The sequence below is a fragment of the Perissodus microlepis genome, chromosome 7 (assembly GCF_051167445.1).
Source record: "Perissodus microlepis isolate ML-2025 ecotype Zambia chromosome 7, ASM5116744v1, whole genome shotgun sequence".
NCBI classification, from domain to species: domain Eukaryota; kingdom Metazoa; phylum Chordata; class Actinopteri; order Cichliformes; family Cichlidae; genus Perissodus; species Perissodus microlepis.
The window spans coordinates 36,085,543-36,109,300 of record NC_140467.1 but is presented as its reverse complement, the minus strand read 5'-3'; the positions used below and the strand labels follow the sequence as shown (position 1 = coordinate 36,109,300).

Genomic DNA, 23,758 nt, shown 5'->3' with positions numbered 1-23,758 from the left:
CTGTCATCCCTCCGCTGGTTTATATTTTGCCTCTTTCTCTTCTTAGTTCGTGCAAAGTTTAAAGCAACCCTAACTCTCTGATCTGAATCCTGTGTTTCCATCTCCTTACTTCTCTTTGTCTTTTAAAAGTGTGCTTTTTGTATCTTTCTTTTAAACCCACTACCAATTCTCTACTTCTCAATATAATAACCTAGAGCAACAAAACAATATTGAAAATACAAGCTCAAAATTCCTGCAACTCCCTGTCCGTTATTAAGACGGAGTAGCCAAATAAATATTGATCACATCTTTAGTCTGGATGGATTTACATCACAAGAGATGTGTAATATTTTGCATAGTGTTTGTACACACAATTGGTGACTTATTCACCCTAGTTTTAACAAAGACCATGTGCTGAAATCAGATAGTGGAGAACATTGGGTGCTGTGGGGATAAAGGCTTTCCTTGAATGTTAAATTTCTCTGTTGTCTTTGCTTTAACCTCACTCGACTAACAGCAACCCTCTAAACACTAGATAAAGTTCAGCTTCTATACTGGTCTCTCCTTTTGTGCTATCCTCCCTTCCTCGTCTTAATCCTCCAAAACTAACCAAATCCTAAATGTTAATTCTGACAATAAACATGCTTCTTCTTTTTCTTTCATTATCTCAAGGTCAAATTCTTCTGCTTACTCAGGTCAAAACTGTGACAAAGCACAAAACCTCTGACCCTGTCTCATTAGTCAGCAGTGTTAGCTGGATCCTCACTGACTAAAACAGATGACTCAGTCCAACAGAGGAATGCCAAGAATGTCAAATAATTTAGCTAAAAAGATGCAGCTGTTGAGACCTCCTTATCACTTATTATAATGTGCTTGAATCATTACATTGCATGCTGAAATAAATGTAAAAAAAGAAAAGAAAAATGTGCAGACTGTGAAATGTCCAATATCTATTTTTGTCTAACAACAGGGCTCCTTATAAAATATGAAAGCTTTTGTAATAGTGTCTGTGAAGGTTCTCAGTCATCCAGGTCATCGTAGTCAAAGGAGCTTGCAAAGAAAAGCGTCTGGACTTCTTTAAGTTTACTTGAAGACGTTTCACCTCTCATCCGAGAAGCTTTGGTTTGAAAGAGGAGTGAAAGAAGCCATCTATGTCCACTGTGAGCGACCATCTTTGAACAGAGGCGGGGGTTTACGACACCAACTCTCTGCCATCTATAATCCAGTTTTGAGATCCCTTCCCAGACGCCTTAACGCCCACTCACATCCTGGGCCATCTGACCTCAGGAATTCGCATGATAAGGTGGGGCCAGGTTTCACAATGAACACACCCGAAACTCTGGCTGATTGGAACCCACACCCAGTTTCACACCTTGGCTCAGGCGATTAGAAGATCATCAGGGGGTCCTTTTGTCCCTCTGTGGGGGGATACTCCCACTAGGTTTATATCTGGGACTCTCCACCATTTGACCTTAGAACTGAAGAAGCTTCTCGGATGAGAGGTGAAACGTCTTCAAGTAAACTTAAAGAAGTCCAGACGCTTTTCTTTGCAAGCTCCTTTGACTTTTGTAATAGTATTTTAGATTTCTAGATATAGTTTACTTATACGGTATCTAATGACTAACTAATAACTGCCAATATAATTCTAAAATTGCAGTGACCTATAAATGAAAAAATAATTAATTCAAGTTTTGTAGCTTCTGCACCCAAAATCACAGCAAATACAATGTACTATCCTTACAGTTCTTCATTCAGGCTTTAGGGGTAATAACATATAACCAATAAACATTTAACAGTGTATTATATAGCATAAAACATAATTCAGCGTATTATGTTTATGTATTAGCTCAAACACAAACTGCTGCAACTACAACAATAAATAACTTACATATATAAAGAAAAATCTTGATTTTTTTCCTTTGGATCTTTTTTTTTGTAGCACCTCGTATCATCACATTATTAGAGACAGTGGACGTTCTACTGGATCACAATGCCACCTTCATCTGTGAGGTGGAGTCACACCCCCCTGCTGAGATCACCTGGACCAAAAATAATCACCAAATTATGTAAGTTTACAGCTTTATTTAAGTTCACTGTTGTAGTTTAATTAAGAAATTTGCTATGATAGTTTATATATGAGCTAAATGCAACATCATCTCTTCAATCCTCTGTCACCATGATGGTAATTCCTTTGCTGTGATCTTAAAGCCATTAAATAATGCCTGTGTGTGTGCATATATGTTTAATCTTACAGCTTATTTTTCACTAATGAACTGCAATGCATATTATCCTTGACACGGTGCTTGCACTGATTAATCTTAAATATACGTTTCTATCTATATTTATATATCCATCCTTTTTTTCCCCCTGTTTTTTATTTATTTAATTTTGATCCAATTTAGAGTTGGGTTGGGGCTGGAGTCTAACCCAGGAGTATTACATATAGAACATATAGCCAGTGATCACTTCTTTGCTTTGCACTGTCCTTTTTGTCCCATTAGGTACTATGACACACGGTACCTTACCAAGGAAAAGGGTCAGATGTTAATCATCCCACATGTAAGAGAGTCAGACAATGGGGAGTATTGTTGCCTTGCCAGTAATGGCATTGGAGAACCTGCCAAGAGCTGTGGAGCGCTTCAGCTAAAGATGAGTATGTTTACTTTTTTCCGAGGATGTATGACTGGAGTTTGAGCAAATCTGATCATTAGTTCACATTTTTGGAAAAAAATAACCTAATACCAAGGCATCATTAAAAGAAACACATTCCAAGCCACTGTTCTATGTCTTGTTGGTCTCGTCATCAGAGCCACAGATCAAAAGGCATCCCACCAATCTAACACTACTGGTAGAATCCAAAGCAGTGTTGCCCTGTGTTACCCTTGGCAACCCTAAACCAGATGTCACGTGGCTCAAAGATGATGAGCTTATCAAGGTACAGTTGCTGCAAGTTTTCTAGGTAAACCTAGGTGCAGTTCACTGACTTATGGAGTTAATAATAAGTGTCTGAGAGTACCGTATACTCATGAGTAATTCATTTTTTCACTATTTGACCAGAACTGCAAATAGCTAGATAGTTTTCAGGTTTTCAAAACTGCAAGACATTACTTAAAAAGGAAAGTTATCCATTATGTGTTTTTCAGTTTGCTTTCATGTGTCTCATAGCCTGTGTTGAGAAATAGTTGGTAATAAATAATGCTAATATATCAGTTCTATTTTTAAAACAAACAATAACTCTTCCAGGTCAATGACCGTGTTACTATTCTCGACTATGGGGCATTGAAAATTCATAACATACAGAAAGAGGATGCAGGACAGTACCGCTGTGTGGCCAGGAATAGCTTTGGTTTGGCCTTTTCAAAGCCTGTCACCATAGAAGTACAAGGTATGTATTTTAATGTAAGCTGTAGCTTGCAGTGGGACCATGTGTGTTTTTTGTCTACGCTATTGTTGTTTGTGTGTGCCCTCAGCTCCAGCACGAATCTTGCGGGTTCCAAAGGACAAAAGGGTGGCGTATGGCAGCCAGATTTCCCTAGAATGTAATGCCACTGGAAATCCAGTCCCAACCATTACCTGGCTGGAAAACGGGAATACTGTGAGTACTCAACTTGTGTGTGTGTGTTTGTGGGTACCTGCACAGCTGCTGATGCTATTTTTATAATATATACTGATTTTTTAACAAAAAAAATCTAATTTAATCAAAATATCCAGCCAGCTATACATATCCATTCCTTGGCCTCTGTGTGATCCTACCAGGAATATGCTTGTCTCCCCCACAGTGGTTGCAACAGTGGTTGAATTTGGCTCAAATGTCAGTCACACACTGCCAACATAAGAGAAATTCTAGCACGTAGCTAAAATAGTGACACATTGTCAGCTGCATAGCCGTACATAATGGGAAAGCGGCAACAATAATTGATTAAATGTCCAAGCTGTCATGTAAGAGAGAGTGATGTTATGGTTACAATTTGTATTCATTATAACCCCATATCAAAAGCAAATTAATAGTTTATTCTCTGCTGTAGGCATAGATATAGAACTACACAAATAGTTATTGTCTAAATCCAACACATTATCATTACCCACTTTTTTGACTATAGTTAAAGAGATCACAGTTCACTGGGTAAATGCAAATGCTTACAAGGCACTCTTGGAAACAAATCCGTTCCTTGGTTTCAGTTCTCCAGTAAGAATTATAGTATCCAAGTGGGCTTGCCTTTTTTAGTCTATGGGAACAACATGGGCTCTTCTCTAGTTTTAGCGGTTTTATTGATATATGTCCATCTGCTGATGACTGAGTAAATGACACAAAAGTAAAAGGAGTACTGTTTAAAGTTTGCAGCTGGGCCTTATTATCGCTACACTAGCAAAAAAAACAAAAAAAACAACCCAAAACCAAACAAAAAAACCCCTACACTGGAAAGCTAAAAAAACATGGTACTGCTATATTAAGCAGCTACTTCTGCTACTCCTGTACATAAAACAACTAATGATTTAGTAAGAAACTGAACACAAGCTATACTTTAAAGATCAACACTAAATGTGGGTTATAAAAGCAACTGTCCATTTTACAGTTTGAGTGAACATAAGGATTCCTCCGTGATTTTGGGTTGTTGTTTTTTTTTTCTTTATCAGTAATGAAATCAGTTAGAGACTGCGCAAAGTAAAAAATAAACATTTAACTTACAATTTTTGAACATATACTATAGTAGCTTCCACCTTTTCTTTGAGCTTTGCCCGACACCTACTCATACAGGGAAACATTTATTTGTGCAATCCTTGTACATGTAGCAACAAAATAATTAGTCATGAAGCAGAGTGAGCATTAGCAAATATACAAACCAAGACCTTACCTGCGATTGTATGCATATATATATGTAAAATTACACATTTAACCTTTGCTGCCTTTATCTGTCTCTTTCATATTCACACACACACACACACACACACACACACACACACACACACACACACACACACACACACACACACACACACACGCACACACGCGCGCGCACACACACAGACATTATTTAATGGCTTTGAGATCACAGCAAAGGAATTATCATCATGGTGACAGAGGATTGAAGAGATGATCTTGCATTTAGCTTATAATACACTTATAATACACTCTGTTATTAGTGTTAATTGTTTTGTTTTTTTTAGTGTGAGGTATTGAAAGATGGGGTTGTTTTTTAAGGTTTTTAAGGGGTTGGAACCTTAAAAATGCATGAAATTCAAATTGGAACAATGCAAACTTGAACGTGTATGTGACCACCTTTAAAACAGGGCTTTTTTTCATCAGGCAGCAGACATTTCTTATGCATGCTGTTGCGGTCGACATACACCACATAATGTCTGGGTATTTAATAGTCTTGGGTGCTAGCTACAAAGTGATTACATGCTCTTAATGCCTGTAAATACTATGTGTGGGCATGTGCTGATTAAAATGACTGTGAGAGTTGTTTTTCTGGCAGCTTGGTATGGTCATTAATTTCAGTGGATGGATGGATGGAGCTTGTCCTAAAAGCAGGCGGTGTCAGACGCAGTTTCAAATATAGACATAGCCGCTTAATAGCACCTCTCACATACACGCACATGCTCACACTTTAGAGGTCCTCACATATCATTTATAAATATATAAGTACATACATGAATCGTCTAAAAACAACAGATACATTTTATCTGGCTAGATTTACAATGTGTGAATACTTTGGGAATTTAAAATCTGCTAAAATAATACAAGTGGTTATATCAGTGCCAGACACGTACTGAATGCATTTCATTTTATGAGCTTAACACAAAGGCTATAATGATCAGCGTATGAGGAGTTTACACACAATTATTTTTTTTAACTAACCAGTTTTACTCAGACCACTATCAAATATCAAATGACCAAAGTGTCAATAAGAAAAAAATCTTGTAGTAATCTGTTATTACTCTTATTATTATTAGTTTTATATAAAGTCTAGATCTAATTTAAGATATATAAGAGTCATAATTTGAATTTTCAAAAAGTTATAATAGATTCAGTATTTATCAATATTTTATATAAATATTTAATAAAATATGTAATATTATATATAAATAAACTGTCATGCATCACCCTGTATTATATAAATTATTGTTAAAATTCACCTCCCATGCAGCAGTTATGAACAGGAAAGCTAGGCAGAGAAAGCAAAACCTGATATTTATGTTTAATTCAGCAGAGGACTCAATTCAGCCTCAAGTGGCCATTCCAGGAAGTGCAGTTATTTTTTCCAGCTCTGTCATTTAAGCTTAGGATGCTCTCACAGAAAGTCTTCATGCATCTCTGCACTGTTATATGCAAATTGCTCATTGCATGTAAATGACTGATTTTTACAAGTTTTATCTTTTTGTCTCAATGTCATTTTCCTCCAGATCTCCGGAGCCTCAGTAGAGGAGACATTAGTGGGAGAGGTGATACTCTCTGTTCTTAAGGTGACGGTGACTAAGCCAGCCCTATATACGTGCCTGGCTTCCAACAGACACAATGCTGGAGCCAACACTGTCAAAGCAACTGCAAAAGTCACTGTTGCAGGTGGCAAGTTTTGATTTCCAGCTTATACTATGGTGTTACATGTTTCAAATTTGCTGCAACCTGCTGCTATATTAGAGAAAAAATGTCTGCTTTCTTTTCAGCTTCTATCTCGGTGTTTAATGTTACTGTCAGTACTACCTGCTGTTATGCTAGCTGCCAGTTATATTGGTCGTGCTTTGTGTGGTTTCAGCTGTTTGTTGCCTACCCCACTTGGTTACTACTCCTCAAACAAAGCCACTCCTTCACACACACACACACACACACACACACACACACACACACACACACACACACACACACACACGCACACGCACACGCACACACACACACACACACACCTGTTCCCCAACAAAACACACTGCCATTCCACCTGGTTGCCCCTCAGTCTCTCCACAGTTAGTGATGACTTGCAGAGAGTAACATCATGGTTGATTTTCTCATCCTGCTAGGACTATTTTTCATCTATCAACCATTTCTCATCACTCTGTCTCTCATCTTTTTCCCTCTTCTTCTACTTGCTCCTATTCATCCCGTGTACTCTGGATACTGCCACTTCCCAGTAGAGTGGAGGTAAGAGAAAAGATATGTGCCAGATTTGTGTGAAGTTGTCTAAGCTTTGTTTCTTTTGTTACTTCTTTTTGTATATATTACATTTGAATTGATTATAGAAAATGTTTCCGCTCATTTGACCCATGTTGAATCATAATAATTTCACAGTACATTGCCTGCCACTATTTTTTTTTTTAAAAGTAAGCACCATAAAGGTCTCTGTGTTGCTGCTTCTATTCATTTTCCTGAACATGCCCGTATGCCAAGAAGAGAGTGGGTCTCTCAATCACCCATATGGTGTGAGTTGAATTTGAACTGTTCTGAACCTTAACACAGCTGCTGTTGCCACATCTGGACTATGTAACTGTGAAGATGGAGAGAAAGAGGGAGACAAGATGCACATAGAAGGAAGCAGAAAGAAAGAGACTAAAATAGAAATAAAATAAGGAAAATAAAATGTTGGCCTCAGGGTCCTTGATGAAAAATGAAGTACATTAAGGATAGAGGGCTGTAGGTCACAGAAAGGCAGGTTTAATGGCTGCATTTATCTTGATCTGCCCACTTGTGACCACATCTGGACTAGATGCACAGAGATCTGGTGAGGAAGAAAGAGAAAAAAGAAAGAAAGAAAAGAGTGAATTGATAGATTTACAGGGCACCTTTGAGTTTGATAGTTTGGCTTGAACTCTGCTGAAGCACCAACCTCCCCAAGAGGGAACATCTGGAGTCTGTAAGAGAATGCAGACAGGCAGCAGTGATGCTGGAGTGAAGGTTATCAGAGTACATGCTGTCAGAAAGACAGCAGTGTGGAGCAGACAGAGATAAATGTGGATCATAGCAATGCTTGAGGACTAACAGATGAGAAAGCATTAAGAAAAGGAGGCAAACAGGGTGAAAGAGGAATACAGGGACTTTGTCCCACAGACATTCAGGTTTATGCAAAGTAGGTATGAATGAGCTCCAGCAAGGAAGTTGGACAGGATGCAATCTCACTTAAACTTTCTCCAACCTGTTTCATGATCAACATCTGGATGATGTTAAAGAAGATATTTCAAACTTTTTACTTTTTAGTGGACACTTGCTATAAGCCAAGACAGTAAAAACAGACCACTCTCTGTACTTTTAGTATGCAACTCTTACTGGTTTTCTTTTCATTCATTTTGTTAAATTAAAATATGCAAATAACAAATACCCAAATTACACAAGGAAATATTACTAGAAAACGGTATGGAATATGGTCAAACTCCAGTTTTTGCTGCATGACTGAATCACACAAGGCATTTTTTTCTATTAGAAATAACATGCCATCCCAAATACATATTAATGAATTAGGCACTAAAGTTACTTTCGCAAGTCTCTGTTCCTAGTTAGGTTTAGGCTCTTAAATCTGTTTGATGATGTGGTATTCGATGATTAGTAAAGGATCATGGTTATCGTCACTCCCCATAACGGTAGATGTTGAAAAATGGTGATTTGGGAGTGATCTCATGTGTTATAAACCTTTTCATCACATTCTGCTAAGAGAGAAGGGGTATCTTAGATATGTAGGAGATTTAAAAAAAGCAAAAAAAAATTAGTATGGTAGAGATGTGTTAGATAACACGCCTACAGTGGAGCTGTATAGAAATTTTAAAAAAGCATTAGAACTATTTTGTTGTGATTTTGCCTTTAATTTGCCAAATGTTTGTCTGTGTGTCTCCTTTAAACAGACTTTATAAGGGGATCGCAGGCTACTGCAGTGCATATCGTGGAGATGTTTGCCGCACGATATTGCACGATGATTTGCTGGTTTTCTTTAACTCGTCCTTCTCAAACCCCGAGGACATGCAGGAGTACTTTCTTCAGAGCTGGTGGGCAGAGGTAGAAGGGCTCAGTGGGGTGTGCAGTCCTGCATTACGCTCATTGCTCTGCCACGCTTCCTTTCCTGACTGCAACCCATCAGGGCTAGGACCTGCACCAAAACCTGTCTGCAGGTAGTATTGTTCTCCGTGGTCTCCCTTTCTCTTTGTCTTTGCACAGTGTAGAAATAAAACTGAATGGGTTGATATAAGTTGTGCACAACATATGGTTTGTATAGAAGGCCAGCAGTGCTGAAAGAAAAACATAAATAAATATTTGATTAAAAGTCTCAATAATTAATTAAAATTGGAAATACGTGTATACATAAAAAAAACAAATTTAATTATGTAAATATGTCATCAACTGATTAAAATATCAGCTCATTTTATTGACAACATATTTAATTATTTTATGGTTCCTGTGTTGCAGTGCATCTTATCTGTCACTGAAGCTCAACCATAGGCCCTAATATTTGGTGGGTTACCATAGAAAATGAATCTAGACAGACTGATCCCAGATAATGGTGATAATATTAGTTAGGAAGTAGTTAGCTTGATTTGTTTTTGGAAAAAATAGAGACTATCTCTGAAAATGCTCCAATGTTTTCAGAGATGTCAGGTCCCCCTAACCTGACAGTCAGCTCACCTCCTTAGCTATCAGCTTACTGGGCGGTCAGAGCTCATGATACCTGATAAGAACAGCCTGGTTATGGCTGTTTTCAACCTCCACTGACCCTCTGAGTGAAGGGTAGTATAATTCACTTCTAAAGTCTAACAATGCTTGTCTTGTTTTTGGTTTAAATTGGTGTTTTATTTATTTTAAAGCAAACTGGTTAGGCTAACATTAAAATTAAGCTTCATAATTTTATGGTTTTAGTGAACTTTAATGTCTCATTTTCAGTATATTTTGAACTGATTCATTATCTCATCTTTATTTCAAGATGTTCAGATGAGGTGGAACAACTTATTTTTAATTTAAAATAAAAATTTTAATATGAGGACGCAAGCATTTTCACCAGGATCAGAAACACCTGGACTAGCATAATGGTGACTGGTGGCTGATCTCAAGCGAGCTCCAGAAATGATACATTTTTCTATATTTTTTTATTTAATCAACTAAATTAACTAACATTAACAAGTGATATGCATCTTTTTTTCAGTAAGAGTTATACATACATGCATGATGTTTTTAAGAAAGAGCTGCTTAACAGTCTGTTGATTAAACAGTAATATTTAATTTAATTTAATATACTGCTGTACAGTTCTCAATCACTTTTTTCAAAATCAGTCTGGTCTGTGACCTTTCAAAATAATAATGAGAAAATAAATTAATGATGGGTTGCAGAACACAAACCATTTAATCACATCTAAATAATTATTTATGGATTTAATAGCTTGTTTACTTATTTCAAATTCTCATTATTTAATGATGCATAATTAATTACTTATTTAAGTAAGTATTTATTTATTTCAGTTTGGCACTTTTGGCCCTCCACAGATTTGGACCCATTCAGATTTATTAAACAAAAGAAAGAATCACTGAATCTGATACACTTTTTCTTCATAAACAGAGAACACTGCCTGGCAGTGAAGGAGCTGTACTGCCATAAGGAGTGGCTGATAATAGAAGGCAGCAGTTCAGTCCAGTCTGGACTCTTCAGCTCTCTCACCGGGTCCCAGGCTCCCGTTTCACTGCTGCCAAAATGTCAGACCTTACCAAGTCTTCACACAGACCCTGATGGTTGTACATATGTTCCTTTTGCAGGTAAGACAACCTGAAGTGAAGTTTAATTAGTTTGTTGAACCACTTTAGTTGTAAAAATTGTTAGTTTGTTAGTTGTAAAATAAGTTGGGCAAAGACTAACTATTTAAGAGCAAACTGACCTTGTGTTCTTTTGCACAAGTCTGTTAAATTAAAGATTTTTTTGTTTTTGTTTTTTAAAAAGAACATTGACTTCAGCTTTCATTAAACTAAAAAAAAAAGTAGCTATGAAAAGTAAATGAAGCATTATGTAAAAGAAAGTTGGCTGGGTACAGCTGTGTGTGCTAAGGGCCAAATAAAGCATGGTCTGCTACACTGCAGGTCATTGATACTGATGAGGTCATTAAGAGGGTTTGTCTGAATTGAGCCAAAATATATAGCTGCAGGTGTGTGTATCTCTGTGTTTGTGTGTTTCAGTGAATCAGTACTGATCTTCTGGTTCAAATGACTTCATAGTAGGGCTGCCACGATTAGTCGACTAGTCACGATTACGTCGACTATCAAAATCGTCGACGACTGATTTAATAGTCGACGCGTCGTTTGAAGCTTTGTAAGATCACAAAAGACGCAGGAATAAGTAGTAGGATTTAAGAGTGTAATAACGGACTGAAACAGAAGATGGCAGCACTGCATGTACAAGGATGCCAGCTGCCGTTAAACCCCGAAGAAGAAGAAGAAGTAGCTCTGTCCCAGAATTCATAGCGCAGCCCAGCTCAGTTTCCAACAATGGCAGCAGCTAGTTAGTTTTAATATTACTCATATTATTCTTTCTGGGTCACAAAATAAACGTTTAACATATTTCCAGGCGAGAATGTAGCTGTGTAAACTTCAAATATCTGCTTGGTTTATCAAGACACCACATATTTTCAAAAGTGCTCCGACATTTTCGGAGACGTCTGTTACCCACTAGCTCGATAGCTAGCCGGGGCAAGGCTCACTAGAGCCCGTGAGAACACCGGACTCCCGGCAAATTGTTTTCAAACCCACCGCTGTCTTTCGTTACTCAGGTTAAACATGTAATATAAGTCACTTAGATAACTTAAACATGTTATTGTTTGGCTTTTTTTAGTATTTTATTTGTTCCTGAGTAAATCGGTTTGGCTGAGATTAAAGTTATAGTTTTTACACAGCTGAATAAACGTCAAGCAGACAACTGATTATCAGAAGTGTGAGATGCTCGAGAATATACTCCGGTGTCCTGTTATATTTTAGATAGCAAGGAGTTTATTAAACTTCACCGAAACAATCTGCAAATTTCATTAAAATTTAATAAACTATCATCTTGTCTTTATTTTTAGTTAGCGCATACCTTAAACACTTAAAGCTGTAAGCTAATGATAGTTATATAAGAGCAGATGCTGCTGGTGCAATAAGCTGTACGATTTACGTCCAGTGGATGCATGATCTGATTAGTCGACTAATTGCAAAAATAATCGGTGACTAGTCGACTATCAAAATAATCGTTTGTGGCAGCCCTACTTCATAGTTCCTCTTCTTCTCAATATTTACATTCATTTTTCTTAATATTTTCTACATTTCAGACATCAAGAAAGAGCTAATTACAAGTAAGTACAAAATGTTTTTCAGTACATCACAATGGATTGTTTCTAGCTGCCATAATTAGTCCAATGCAAAAATGAATTACTTTATTATTTTAAAAAGTAATTGCTACAATTAACATTGTTATCTTACGGTAAACTGTTCTGTTTGACATCAACAGGAACATGTTACAATGACCGGGGTTATTTTTACCAGGGTAGTGTGAATGTAACCAGGTCTGGGACACCATGTCAACCATGGAACCAACAGGTATTGTCGTCTTTGGGTACATTTGTGTAAATGTTCCTAGAGCTACAAAACTACTTAGATATTTTATAACTAAAGTATAAAACCAGCAAAAGTATGAAATGACCACATGTAATCAAAAAACAGGACACACTTGATTGATGACCAAGGCATGTAGTGTTTTCAGCTGATTTTAACCAAGAAAAGATGCTTCACTGATATTTTGTGTGTGTGTGTGTTTTAGGTTTTATGTATGTTCAGTTTTATATTAAAACATTCCTTTCCCTTACTCAGAAGCAGAAAAGCATACAAAAATGCTTACATGTGCAAACACCAGCAAATACAGAGTCACACAAATGTGTTAAACATACACACACACACACACACACACACACACACACACACACACACACACACACACACTCACTCACTCACACACACACACACACACACACACACTCTTCCTGTAGCCCAAAAGCCCCTTTATGTTTTTATGGCTTTGCTCAGTGAGAGGGTCTGTTTGGGTGAACTGTTACTACTCTCCTGTGCAGTGTGTGTGTGTGTGTGTGTGTGTGTGTGTGTGTGTGTGTGTGTGTGTGTGTGTGTGTGTGTGTGCCAGGTCAGCAGAGAGGGAGGGACTCATTATGTCACATCCTGCCTCTGGAAGCAATTAGCTCTCACACGCATATGTTCCACATGCTCCGTCACTAAAACACACGCACACACACACCCACTCCCACTTCAGCATATTGGATTTGCTCACGCACATATACTCTACTATCTGCTAACTGCGAAAAAGCTTGCTTTCTAATGCAGTTCTCAAATGTTAGTACTTACACTTATGTTGACTACTGAACTGTTGTTGTTTTCTTCTTCGCAAACACCCCAAACTATGTGTGCATAAGACCACATGAAGAAAACATATGAATACCACATTTAACCGTGTCTGATGTAAACAAGTAAACATAAACACATAGGTTTGGTTTTGTATTCTACAAGAATTATATTCAGTTCAACCATCTTCACTCTTAAAACCAGTGATATGTTTACTGTTCTTGATACTGGATGACATTGGCCAGAGACGCTTGTGTGTCTGTGTGCATGGATTGGTTTGTGCAGAAATATAGTCACTGTATATTACATGTATTTATGGGAAAGTCAAGACTAGTACCACTATACCACTAAATGTGCAGTTATTTTAGCTTCAGAATGTTAACACCCTTTCTCTGCAAAATTGAAATGTATTTTAATTAAAGGCAGGCACTGGAAACATTACCAAAAAAAGAAAAAATCCTTCTCCAGAATCCTATTGTGGTAAAGGGCTCATTTCTTAAAACATTCAACAAACAAGTGTCAACTTGCAATATGAGCTCATCTTCTTTCGTGGTAAATTTCAATGTATGTCAAAAACAGAATCGCCGCATCACGCCTGAGCTTGGTGAGAGTTATGTAGGAATAATAAGATTACCTGCACTGTATGAAGGGTGATCATTTTTTTATTTGAACTGTAAGACTTTACAAATACCCTTTAGTTTGCATCCTATCTGCTAATTTGAATTAAAATTAGCTCACTTTGCACTGTTATAGCATAGTGACAATAACAATGCACACCGTCCTTTCAATTAGAATGTTCTAATCATCTAAGCTCTATGCATGGCACTATGATAAGAACAATAGTCTATTCCACATATATGCTTATCCAGCCTTATTTTTCCTTTTCTAAGATAGTCTTGTTTAAATTCTAGATTCATTCCAGAAGATTATTTAAATTCTTATCTTTAAGACATTAGGGAAAATGTTAGCTCCTTTACATAGCCATTTACAACAGATTGGACTAGTGTAATTTTTTGTTTAGACATGATATTGTACAAATGAAGAAACCTGGATTTACCGAGTGTGTTTTTTAATACCGTAATTTTGAATTGTGACCAAAGACTCATCAAATTACTCATAAATTTGAGAGGCCGGCCTGAATTGACATCATAAACTTCGTAAGTGTTACCGGAAAACAGAGGGCTTGGTAAGTGGTAAGTGCAGAAGCACTAAAGGGAGCAGGGCTTAGCAAACCAGTGCTGTGTGTTGTCTGCACTAGGACAATAGGATTGAAGCTATAAAGAAGACAGAGTGACATCAGGAAGTTAGGCTTTAGTCCATGCTGCTTCCAGGAAAAGACTGTTACTTTCTGATATAATGTCCTGGCTGAACATAAGTCAGAAGGTGAGCTGTTAAACATGATGGAATCATTTTGATGATTAAGCTGAAGTTCCTGGCCAGCACCAAAGCTTTCATTTCCTCCTTGTAAGCAGCATATACCAGCATTATTGGGGTAATGTCTCTTGTAACAATTCTCCCAAGGCAATGTTAATGTGATTGCACAATTTTGAACTCAACAACCATTTTTTTTCAGTAGATGTTTTCAGATAGACCTAGGTGGTTGGGGATGTGTACTTTACAAGTTCATAAATTTACTTGCATCTCATTGTCATTTTATTATAGAAAATCAGACAAGATTTGTGTTAAATATAAACATCAGAGTGAAATCAGAGGGTGTTAAACTAAGAGTCACACCCAAAGTGTGATACATTATAGGGCAAAGTAGCTGTCCCATAACAAAATGACAGCCACACAAGACGCAGAGTAAGGAGTTAATAAAAAAAATATAGTCTGGTTACAACAGTATGTATGGTCTGACACATCCTTTGTTTAAAGATTGGAAAGTAAGAGAATGGTAGGCAGCTGACCAAACCACTGAGGTACATATGCCAAAGTCCATCCTTCAAAATAAAAAAAAACAACAAAAAATTAAAAAAATGTTGTGAATTATTTTTTTAATCAGTAGCTTTCATTGCCCCCAAAATTGGGGCTTTATCCTTTAGCCCCACCCCCATTTTACCACCTGTTTCCTCCTGTTTACTTTCCTGATTTTCTTTCCTGACTTTCGACACCTTTTGTTTAGAAGACGACTGCAGCAAGTTGCGCATGCTTTAACCACAAATATAAATGTTTACAGAGCTATGTTAACATTGCATTCTGGGTGAGCAACTCATCAATCATAACTGTGCCATGAATTTCTCCCTTTTATAACTGAATGGGTTTCAAAACTATAGACTTTTAAAATATTGTTTTAACATATCATATTAATAACTATAATGATCCAAAATGCATTGTAGGCTAAATAGTACATTTCTTTATGCATTGCGTGATCTATCTACTTTCACTAGCCATCTTTTTTTTCTTTTTTGTTGTTGAAAGTAACACCACACACAACCTAAAGTAAAATTACTCTGTTAAACATATTGTACACAGGCTGTAACAGTATTAACTTTCTGTGTGAAGGTAGGAGCTTTTAACAGTTTTCAGTAACGTGCCATGAGACCATTAGGCATTCGCTTTTTGTATTTGAAAAAATGACAACTCGAGATTACTAACTGATGTGGGAGTTGAAAGTCGTGCTTTGTCTTCTATCTTCCACACATCAGAGAGCATATGCTTTACATAAATATTTTCATAATACAAATGATCCCTAATCAGCTCTATGAGTTTTGTAGGAAATGAGCAGAACACTGTAATGCTCCACAACATATGCTATTCTGCTTAGAATGACTTCTGTCTCTCATAAAAATCACATTTCCGTTCAGCACAAACATGTAAACTGTAAAAGTACATGATACATGAATGGAGTAACTTTGGTGCCATTTTGTGCTGTGTTATAGAAATACTGCAGACGATGATTCACAACTTTATTGCAGGGGGAAACATTGCTAACGAACTAAACATACTATACAACACTGTCATTCTCATGGTATATATATGACTCGGCGTAAGAATCATCCATAAAATAATAACACAGTGGCCACTAATTAAACATTAAAAAGGGTCGAGTTCTCTTTCTTGCAGGAAATGCAACTTGATCCGCTGCTGGGGATTACTTACCAACAGAGATCATTTGTTTATGCTCCAAAACCCCCTTTTCTGCTAGAAATCTTCTCTCTCTATGGATCTAGAGTGTTGCAGAATAGTGTTGCAAAATGCAAAATGCCTGCAGGAAGAAGATTGGGGAGGATGGTTGGTTGTATAAAGTGTTACACTTTGACAATGGAGGCTTGCATCTCATTTCCTGCCAAATGTCAGTGTATTATCTTGAAAGGCGATGACAAATGGCCTAACTTGTCATTCTAGTGCGAAGACCTGTTGTTTTAAGCATTCCTGGCACCAGTTAGGAATCAACCCCATGCTGTTGACTTCACACGTTCAGCTACAGCAACATGTGTTGAACCCAACATTTTCAGTTCATGTCTTCATGTCTCTTGGGATAGAATTGGCCATTGCTCTTTTCATGATTAAAGCTCATGACATACAAGCCCACCAGATGTTCCATATTTAAGTTGGCAGTCTAGATTCCAGGAACAGTCATGCAACCCCTAATGTCCCTCACAATAGCCCATGGTTATTGAGCTGTAACCTTACTACACAGAACAGAACCTGGAAGAAATATTTGGAAGGTCATCTTAGCTTCACTTTTGATTTGAGACTCACAAGTTTTAAAAACTATCCATCCAAATCAATTCTTTCTTTCACAGAAAACTCACTAGAACTGATCCCTCAGCAAAGGTAGATTTCCTCTTTACCCCCTCAGAATACAGGGTCAGCAGCAGAACAGAAAAGAGATCATGCATTACACAGACTCCAGCCCTGTACTCACAGGTTGCAAACCATGTTTATTCACCAATTAATATACTTAACCTTCCTTATTGCAGTATGTATGTTGGTGATTTTTCTTTTTCTATTTTATTCCTCTTAGTGGGAAAGGCCTGAGAAAGTGTTTCTCTTTTTTTGATCCTTACTGCTGTGCTTTATTCTGCAGGTTCCCCACCAGCACCATTTGTCAGTGGATGTCATTCCAGAGTTGAAGAATTCAGGCAATCACTGCAGGAACCCAGGAGGAATCAGTGACAAGCCCTGGTGTTATACCTTAAATCCGAACATACGCTGGGAGTACTGTGCTGTTCCACAGTGTGGGGAAACAAGCATAGCATCAGGTACTGCCCTCTGCATTCAGAACTTTTTTCCCCACTTCACCTGTTTACAGTTCCTGTTTTTCTTACACTTAAAACCAACACTTCACCTACAGTAGACTAAAAGCTACCCAGTAGCCAAAACTTTGACTGCACAATCTGGATTTTAGACAACAGAGTTCTAAATTTGTCATTTGTCCAAGTTTAGTGACTTTTCCTATATCTGTGCTTTTAAGTAGTGAAGCCAGAGTCTAGAGACCCTCTCCAGACCCCTCGTTTCCCTCCCGTGACCACAACATCATCTCCAGCTTACTCAATGTCTGTCATCGTCGTTATCCTGACTGCTCTTGCAACTGCAGTATTTCTTGCCATTATCATTCTTGGCTGCCGCAGATGGAAGAAGCAACTGAGGAATCGGAAGAGGTAAAAGAAAGATGATAAAGATGGAATATGTTTCTTTATCTAGTGTCTGTTTTTATCCTTGTAATGCTCACGCTTATATTTATTTATTTTTATTAGACGAGTAATAGAGACCCCGATGTTGAACGCCCTTCCATCAGAGCTATTGCTCGATCGACTCCACCCTAACCCCATGTACCAGCGCGTTCCTCTGCTGCTGAACTCAAAACTGTTGGCCCTTGAGTATCCCCGAAATAATATTCAATACGTCCGAGATATCGGGGAAGGAGCCTTTGGACGAGTTTTCCAAGCCAGGTGAGAAAGAAGAGAGAACTGGGGAAAGACAGCATGGACAAAAGAAGAGATGAACAAATATGATAAAATGAGAGATTAAGGGGAAGCAAGTGTATTTCTCATCAAATGGTTAGAGATCTAAAAGGATGTTTTCTTCCAGCGCAGCACTGCTTCTGCACACTAATATTTAATATTGCCATGTCATAATCATAATCGCATCCAGGGGCTAAGCTGATGATGCTGATATGTCTAAGGCAGAGGGAAAGGGGAAGGGAATGAGACAGGACTGAGACAGAGAGAAGGATGACATGGCTAAACAAGGTCACTGGTCATTTTGAGAACTGCTGCGTCATTCACAAAGTCACAAGGCAAGCTGTTACAGGTGTCACTTTCACTGCACCCTGAGCCTGTTTACAGCATGACATGAATGTTGCAAACCTATCTCTTTAATCACACTCAATACCAGAGCTGGGTCATATTTCTAAAAAGTCATAAATTGGTCATGAGCATGAATCTAATTTTTTTAGGCTTGATAGATAGCAGTCGTCAGAAGTTTGTAGCGCTCGTTATCAGTCAGAATGTTGTAATATTGGTGTAATCTGCTTAAATTCATTATGACATACAGTGGCATGACTCCATGAAGCAAACATATAGCAGAGCCACTGAAACCTATCAAACGTCTTTGACAGTTTTTTGTAGTTTACTAAAATAACCCAAATCCAATTATTTGTTGATTGTATTTTACAAGGTTTACTGAATACAGGATTTCACAATCACAGCTATCTATAATTGTTTGCTGTCACAGCCAAGAATTCAGGACAGCAGAAGTAAATCAGTTTAGATCTTCTAGATGTAGGTTTTTCAACTTTGTTAGACTCCCTGTTATTCATGCACCACAGCCTTGTCACCCATATGACGTCCATGACTGTGCTACAAAATAAAGAATGTAAAGCTCAATGCTCAACTGCCTGTTTTGAAAACTAAAAAAAATATTTGATTAATACAAGAAAAAAGGAATCTCAATTTAAATAGAATTTCTTATTGTGTTGTAAGTAACATGATTATAACAAGTCAACTCAAAGCAACACAAGATAGACAACATTTAAGAAGCCACATAAATATAATGCAATAGATAAACGGAGGCATCAAATCACATCATATGATAGCTTGATCACAGAGCAGTACAATAATAGCATGCAGCATTATGACAGTAGCACCTGTAGTGCATAGTCAGTCAAATCTGAGAGATGTCCTTAGGGCTAGATGATAATCCCTCGTTGAAAACTAGAAAGGTGCAGTATATAGACACCTCTGGGACCATAATGCGCACACTGACTTACATGAACACAAATACATACTCTAACGCACACACTTGTATGATTATACAACTATGATATGAAACCTCCAAAACAGAAGTTTCACAGGAATAAACTCGTGTGCACATGAAGTACACAGTATGTATGTGCATTCTTTAGTACAATGTAATGTATGCATCTCAATCTAAATCAAAAGCAAATACAAGCTGTTTCCTGCGTGCACATTCGCTCAGTAAATACATGACTATAGAGTGCACTTAATCATTTGTGACACACACACACACACACACACACACACACACACACACACACACACACACACACACACACAGCCACGTGAAAGATACTTAAATAGACCTGAGGAAAAAAATAACTTCTTCTCTGACATCAGCGCTTCAGTCTGTTTTTTGTGTGACTCTACAGTATGTGTGTGTGTGATATCATTGTTTGTATCAATATTATTGTCCCAACTATATCTACTTTAGGAAACATCATTTTGCACCTGAGCCAACAGAGGAAGTATTTCTCTGTAGACCTATTAGTATAAATATGTGTTCATATATGTGTTTCATTCATATTTGTAACGCTTAAATAGCTGTGTTGTTTACTTAGACACTTTTGGGTGAAGCTAAAATACACATTTGAAACATATGGTAACAAAAGTCTGGTTTATGCATTAGTGACAAAAACATTAACAATACAATACAAATACTGATAATATAATATTTTCGTGCTCAGTTCATGAATATCTTTGTTTGTGTCTGTTTCAGAGCTCCAGGCCTGCTACCCATGGAGTCTTTCACAATGGTTGCTGTGAAGATGTTGAAGGAGGAAGCTTCAGCTGACATGCAGAATGACTTCCAGAGAGAGGCAGCACTCATGGCCGCATTTGACCATCCAAACATAGTTCGACTCTTAGGTTAGTGTGTGCTTGTGTGCAAACGAGAGAGAAAAAGTGTGCAACGAAAAATCTGATTTCCAAAGAGACAACGGTCACAGATGGAGCTTACATTGAATAATTGCCGAATCCCTGAGTTTACTTCAGGGAGAAGTAAAGTAAAGTGGAAAAACAGAAACATGGAAATGGAGGAAGAAGAAAAAAAACTCAAAAAGACAGAATTGGACATGTAAAAACTGATAGAAATCAACATTTATTATTTGGTTTCAGAGTTTTATGGCCTGAAAGTGCATTTAGGTATCTAAAATAAACCAGTTATTTAAAAGAAGCCGGACCAAACAAAGAGCTTTTGAAAAGAATGCTTTTCAACTCATAGAAGAGTCTTTTGGGTCATTTAAAATAATATTTCTATTCAGTTGTTAGTTTTCACCTGCTTATGTTAAGCAACAATTTAACAATAAACTTTCTAAAACCTGTAGAGCTTTCATTAAAAAGAACTAAATAATAAAATAAAAAAGAAAGGATTGCCTCTTAGTATTTCCCTGAGTCTGATTTTCCAAACAGCAATTTTTCTGAAAGAATTCACTCTCTTCAGATGCTTTTTTTGTTTGTTTCCCGCTGTGGACCTATCAAAGTCCGAGAATAATCCACATAGTGCTGTTTGCCAGTAAACAAGTGCTGACTGACAACTAATGTGCCTTTGTTGGCCAACATAAAACAAATGTGCTCTATTAAAATTCCGTATCTTCACTAATGCAGCTTATCTAATCTAATACAAACAGCTCACATCCAAATATATTTCCAGGAAGACATTTGGAGATACAGCATAGTTGGTGCAGTCAGCGAGTAAACAGAGCTGTTGATCACTGGCTGTGCTCAAAGAAGTTTTCTTTTGCAGCTCCAGTCGTTGTGCAATATATTTCTTCAAAATTAGCATTCAGTCACTCCCTCACTCACTGGTATTTTTTGTCATTTTCTGAGTGGCATTCATTTTAGATGACTCATCTGGAGAGTAACACACTAACAGCAAAGACTCTGGCGTGCATGAAACTGGAGTTGATTAGATTATTTCCTTAACCTTTAATTACCCTCTAGACTAATAATACAGCCGTAAATCATGTGCAGGAATATATGCATCATCCAAAACACGAATGCGTCAGAATTAGATATACCATAAGTCTACATGTGTCTTGTGCCATGTGTGGCTTCTGTCTTCTATATATTTAGCAATGAGGGAAACATTTTAATCCAGCTACCGTCCTTTAGCAAAGGTCACTAGCACTAAATTACAACTTGTTTCCCCCCACCCTGTACACAGAAGCATATACACCCAGCCACACAAACACACACACATGATAATTGTTCTCTGGTGAGCTGTTCTATCTAGTGACCCACAGGATATGAATTAAGTGAACATGACCTCCAACCTCCTCCTTGCCCCTAAAGTTCATTGGAAGCATGTTGCAATCGCAAAAAAAGTGAACTACAACTAAATACAAATACTTTAGCTTCTGGCTTCAGTTGTTCAGAAAGTTTAATATAGATCAGAATAATTTGGATTTGGATTAAGAAATCTCACATTTCACGATCCAGGATCAGGTATTCAATCCCACTTTTCTGCCTGTACAATTATCTTAACAAATGAGTGCATACTTTAAATTTTTTTTGATTTGTATAAATAAAAAAAGTTCATCACTCAATTAAACAAAAAAAGATTCAGATTTCTTCATTTAACAAATTTTTTCTTTATCTTTACCAGATGAAAATGTCTTCAGCGCACTTTCATCTGCTAAGGAAGAGAAACTGTGCTTGGGATTATCTCAGTTCATGGTGTCATTATAATTAGAATGATGTGATTAATGGATGTTTCATAAATGATGCTACATAAAATAAAACTGGATCCAAGTTTTCTCAATCCTAAATTCCTGAAATAACTGTGTGCTCAAAATAACAGTAATAATAATAGTAATGATAAAAGAGTGGATTACATAAGGTTGTCTCATTCCACAATCCTGAAAATTTTGAATCTATTTCAACATTTTTGATCCAATCAGATTTTAAAAAAGATTACGTCTGACCAACTGTGCGCTGAAGTACAGTGTTCCAACTCTGTGTTCCACCACTGAGCTGCACCTATATGAGCGCTCCCTTACTTGCAGTGGACATCCCTGCAGTGCCAAATGCAGTCCAAGAGCTGACTGTGCAGTGATTTTCCGTCTAGCTAAATAAGGCCCTTCATTGATTTCCCCAGAATTCAGCATGACACATTTCATAATTTGTGTGGCTTTGGAACCTCAACAAGGAGGGGAAATGTTACTGGGTTTGAACAAAGTTTAAACTGATTTAAAATGACCAATGGGCCATTGAGCTTCCAATTTCTTTCATTGAAAAACAGAAGCAATAGTAAATGCAGTCAATCAAAATTATAACTGCGGCCAATAATAAGTTGGTACATTTCAATGCACTAACTGCATAAATTACACTATTCGTGCATTAAAGTGAGAAGAAAAGAAGAGTGAACTGAAAGCACTGTTTGAATAAAGTGGTGTATTTCTGTTCATCTAGCAATATATTTTTTAACTTCTGCTCAAAAGAACTGAAACTTGTTTGTGAACCATACGGATGGCAGATCGGAGGGCTATCGGGGCTCTGCAAAGTCTTGGCAGTGTGTGCTCACAAGCTGCAACAAGTACTCACAGGAATGGAAGAACAAACAAGCAGACAGACACTCTTTTATAGAGTTGTAGTAAATAAGGAGGAAATAAAGTAGAATGAATTTTGTCACTTTTGCCAAGCTCCTGTTTCACCAAAGACCTCATTCATATGCTTGATTTTTGTTTTGTTTTTTAAAGTCTTTAAACTCCTGCAGTTTAAGTTGTTATCCAATAAGTATGGAAGTTCTGTCAAATAAAGGTTGCATGCCCACTATATTCAGTATAAATTGGCATTTAACAAATAAATCCATGTTGTTTTAAAGATACTGTAGCACTGTTTGTGCTGTCCTCATCAAACATCCAAAGCCTGTGGAAGCCCTTACTGTTAAAAATGTAAACACAACATTTCAAATAACTTGTATTAATCACAAGTGATATTTATATCATGAGCAGCCTCAGTCATTACACTCTCAATTTAATAATCTGCCTTCATTTGCCATCATTTCCCCAAACCCAGCTCAGGAAAAAAGTCCAAAAAAAGTAGAAACTTTATTTGCCAAAAATAAATATATCATATTTATATCAAAGAGCCACTAAAGTAGATGTAGGAACTTGTGCATGACTTATTTGTGAGTGCATGCCCATCTGTGTTTATGTCTGGGTAATAGTTTTTTTGGGGGGGGGTTTGGGCATTTTAAGGTGAA

At 37.3% G+C, this 23,758-nt stretch overlaps 1 protein-coding gene across 1 annotated transcript in view; it reads left to right on the top strand.

Moving 5' to 3' along the window:
• Positions 1-23,758, top strand: part of musk (muscle, skeletal, receptor tyrosine kinase) — a 30,120-nt gene that overhangs the window by 3,496 nt on the left and 2,866 nt on the right. Inside the window, exons 2-16 of the mRNA XM_084934831.1 lie at positions 1,919-2,045; positions 2,481-2,632; positions 2,787-2,914; positions 3,223-3,364; positions 3,450-3,574; positions 6,385-6,544; positions 7,108-7,114; positions 8,803-9,066; positions 10,503-10,696; positions 12,235-12,258; positions 12,414-12,502; positions 17,343-17,517; positions 17,730-17,916; positions 18,013-18,207; positions 20,273-20,421. Of these exons, the coding sequence (XP_084790957.1) occupies positions 1,919-2,045; positions 2,481-2,632; positions 2,787-2,914; positions 3,223-3,364; positions 3,450-3,574; positions 6,385-6,544; positions 7,108-7,114; positions 8,803-9,066; positions 10,503-10,696; positions 12,235-12,258; positions 12,414-12,502; positions 17,343-17,517; positions 17,730-17,916; positions 18,013-18,207; positions 20,273-20,421 (2,118 nt within the window). The remainder of the gene's footprint in view (positions 1-1,918; positions 2,046-2,480; positions 2,633-2,786; positions 2,915-3,222; positions 3,365-3,449; positions 3,575-6,384; positions 6,545-7,107; positions 7,115-8,802; positions 9,067-10,502; positions 10,697-12,234; positions 12,259-12,413; positions 12,503-17,342; positions 17,518-17,729; positions 17,917-18,012; positions 18,208-20,272; positions 20,422-23,758) is intronic.